At 45.8% G+C, this 3,084-nt stretch overlaps 1 protein-coding gene across 2 annotated transcripts in view; it reads left to right on the top strand.

Moving 5' to 3' along the window:
• NFS1 (NFS1 cysteine desulfurase) overlaps window positions 1-2,244 on the top strand; it is a 23,951-nt gene extending 21,707 nt beyond the window's left edge. For both annotated transcript variants that reach the window (XM_017886603.1, XM_017886602.1), the window contains exon 13: window positions 1,529-2,244. In XM_017886603.1, the coding sequence (XP_017742092.1) occupies window positions 1,529-1,592 (64 nt within the window). In that variant the 3' untranslated portion in view covers window positions 1,593-2,244. The remainder of the gene's footprint in view (window positions 1-1,528) is intronic.
• Window positions 2,245-3,084: the final 840 nt, after the last annotated feature.

Below are 3,084 nucleotides of genomic sequence, written 5' to 3'. Positions count from 1 at the left end.
TATATATATATATTATATATATATTGTAGAGATGGGGTCTCACTGTTTTTTCCAGGCTGGTCTCGAACTCCTGGGATCAAGCCATCCTCCTGCCTTGGCCTCCCAAAGTGCTGGGATTACAGGCATAAGCCACTGTGCCCAGTCCCTCATTATTTTTACGGATAGTATTTCTTTTCTTTTTTTTTTTTTTTTTTTTGAGACCGAGTCTCGCTCTGTCGCCCAGGCTGGAGTGCAGTGGCCAGATCTCAGCTCACTGCAAGCTCTGCCTCCCGGGTTTTTTTACGCCATTCTCCTGCCTCAGCCTCCGGAGTAGCTGGGACTACAGGCACCCGCCACCTCGCCCAGCTAGTTTTTTGTATTTTCTAGTAGAGACGGGGTTTCACCGTGTTAACCAGGATGGTGTTGATCTCCTGACCTCTTGATCCGCCTGTCTCGGCCTCCCAAAGCAGTAGAAATGCTCCCAAAGGCATTTCTACTGACTACACGGCCAGCAAAGACTTTTATTTCCTATCTATGTGGCTTCAGCATCTGTGCCCTATGCCTTCTGACCCTTTACAAACTGAATGCAGCCTGGTCCCATTAGCTCTCAGAGTCTTATTTTGTGAGCCTATAATAATAAGTGGCCTTCCCTAAAGAGGAAGGACAGAAGGAGATGGCTAACTTTAAGGGCCATGGAAAATCTCATGAATAGAAAGGCATTCTGGGAATGTTTAGTGTAAAGAAGAGGGACATGTCAAGAATATAATGAAATTTGATAAAATTACCTGGTAAAATCTAAACCATAAAATCCCATATTCATAGCACACTGAAGTAATATCTGGTCTGGAAACATTATCCAAGATATCCAGGCTTCTGCTTGGGGATTGATCAGAGCTTGGCAGAGATTTCTTAGCAGCAGCTTTTGTGTGAGATGGGTTGCTCAGGTCTAAGATCCAAGGAATTCTTTTGGATATTGGAAGCACAGGCCAACTCTGGGGAGATGAAGCTGGCAAGAACTGGGTAAGGGTACAGCATACCAAGATAATTTAGGGTTAAGCTCCACCTCTAACTGGGAACTAGAACAAAACCAAGAAGCAAGTGCTGAAAAGCTGGTAATATGTGGTGGGCTGAAACTAGCTGCTTATACATGTCATTTGAAGTGAGGCTGAAACTAGATGCTTATACAAGTCTCAGGGGTCTTGGTTCCTCCAAGGGAAACCATGGCCATAAGCCTCTTACAAGTGGGATGAGAGCTTCAGGAATATGACCATGTTTGGTGTCCACTGGCTCAGGGCCCCACTGCAATTGAGCCTGAGGAACCTAGTTATTCTTGTTTGTTGGCAGCTGGGGAGAGCTCTCAGGAGAGCTGACAAGGACTTACAAGGAGCTGGGAAAGACTTGTTAACCACCTGTGTTAGGGTCTACCAGGGCAAGAGGCAGAGGACAGACAGGGACGGAAGGAGGCAAGCCATTGCTCAGGGCCTTGGTGCCAATGTTGTCCACTTCCTATCTAAGCCCTCACTCATTGAATGCCTCTTCTCTTTGGCAGCCCTCTCTGGGAGATGGTTCAGGATGGCATTGACCTCAAGAGCATCAAGTGGACCCAGCACTAGAAGAATAGGGCCCTGACTTTGTGCTGGTCTGGCCCCTCCTGCCTCACCAACCCATGCACAACCAGCCACCTTGTTATGCCTAGTGGATGCTCCAGATTGGTATAGACCAGTTGACTTCAGCATCAGTCCACCTCTATGACAGAAACACAAGGAAACGTCTTTCCCTAGCTTCAGCTTCTTGGGTGTGGAGCACTCCCCATTTCTTCTCAGGTCTTACAGTGTGTGGACATTTTCATCCTGAAGCCATAGAGACATTTGTTATCATATTGCTGCTTGACACATCTGTGCTCTTGGTGAGGAGAGCAAGAGGAACCAGAAGTCTCTGGTCAGGGACCATGATGCTCTACATGGACATTTGAGTCTTCGTCTTCTGCTGCTGCTCGGCTGGACCAGCTTCTTTAACAGCAAGCATAATCCACTTCAATTTAATATTTTCTGTAGCTCCAAAGGGTATCTCTTCATATTGACTGCAGTCAGACGGAACGGACAGTTTCTTAGAGGGCTTGTCTCCTTTCTACCCTTGTCGTCTTTCCTTTCCTTTGACCTAATGGAGCTGGAAATATGCCTATGACTCCACCAGTTATTCTAATAATTTGTTTCCTTGAAAATTGTTAATTTCAAGACTGGAAAAATAAACTCACCTTCTATTTACTCTGTGGCTTTATGAGAGGTTGAGGGAGAAGTGGAATTGTGGAGAAGTCCGCCACTCCATCTGATTTGCATAAATGACTCAGTGGGCTTTTGTATCTCTTCATTTAACAATTTTTTGAATGCCTGCCAGGAGCCAGATTTGTTCTGGGTATTAGGAATACGCTGGTTAACAGGACCAAAAAAGACCCTGCCCTCACTGAGTTTTAAATTTTAGTGGAGAGATGGAAAATAAAAGTAAACAAATAAACAATGTTATAGATTGTGATAAGTGCTATGAAAGAATTAAGTGGTAAGAGGACATAACAGGGAAAACCTACCATGCTGGGTGTTTGAGGAAAGCTTTTCTGAAGAGGTAGTGCTTAAAAATATGAAGAGCTCACTAATCTAGGAATGCGAGGTGAGAGGGCCTGAAGTGTGATAAAGCACAAAGTATTATACTTCAGAAACCAAGAGAAGACCATTGTAACTAGAGCTTTTCATCTGTGGGTCTGAACCCATAGATGGATAGTTAACCAGTACTTAAAAAAGGAGAGAATATGGGGCCGGGCGCGGTGGCTCAAGCCTGTAATCCCAGCACTTTGGGAGGCCGAGGCGGGCGGATCACGAGGTCAGGAGCCCGAGACCATCCTGGGTAACATGGTGAAACCCCTCTCTACTAAAAATACAAAAAAATTAGCCGGGCATGGTGGTGCACGCCTTTAGTCCCAGCTACTCGGGAGGCTGAGGCAGGAGAATGGTGGGAGCCTGGGAAGCGGAGCTTGCAGTGAGCGTAGATTGCGCCATTGCACTCCAGCCTGGGTGACGGAGCGAGACTCCATCTCAAAAAAAAAAAAAAAAAAAA

The sequence above is a fragment of the Rhinopithecus bieti genome, unplaced genomic scaffold (genome assembly GCF_001698545.2).
Source record: "Rhinopithecus bieti isolate Rb0 unplaced genomic scaffold, ASM169854v2 scaffold_15197, whole genome shotgun sequence".
NCBI classification, from domain to species: Eukaryota; Metazoa; Chordata; class Mammalia; order Primates; family Cercopithecidae; genus Rhinopithecus; species Rhinopithecus bieti.
Note: the sequence above shows the minus strand (reverse complement) of the source record. Positions and strands in the feature narration are given on the sequence as shown.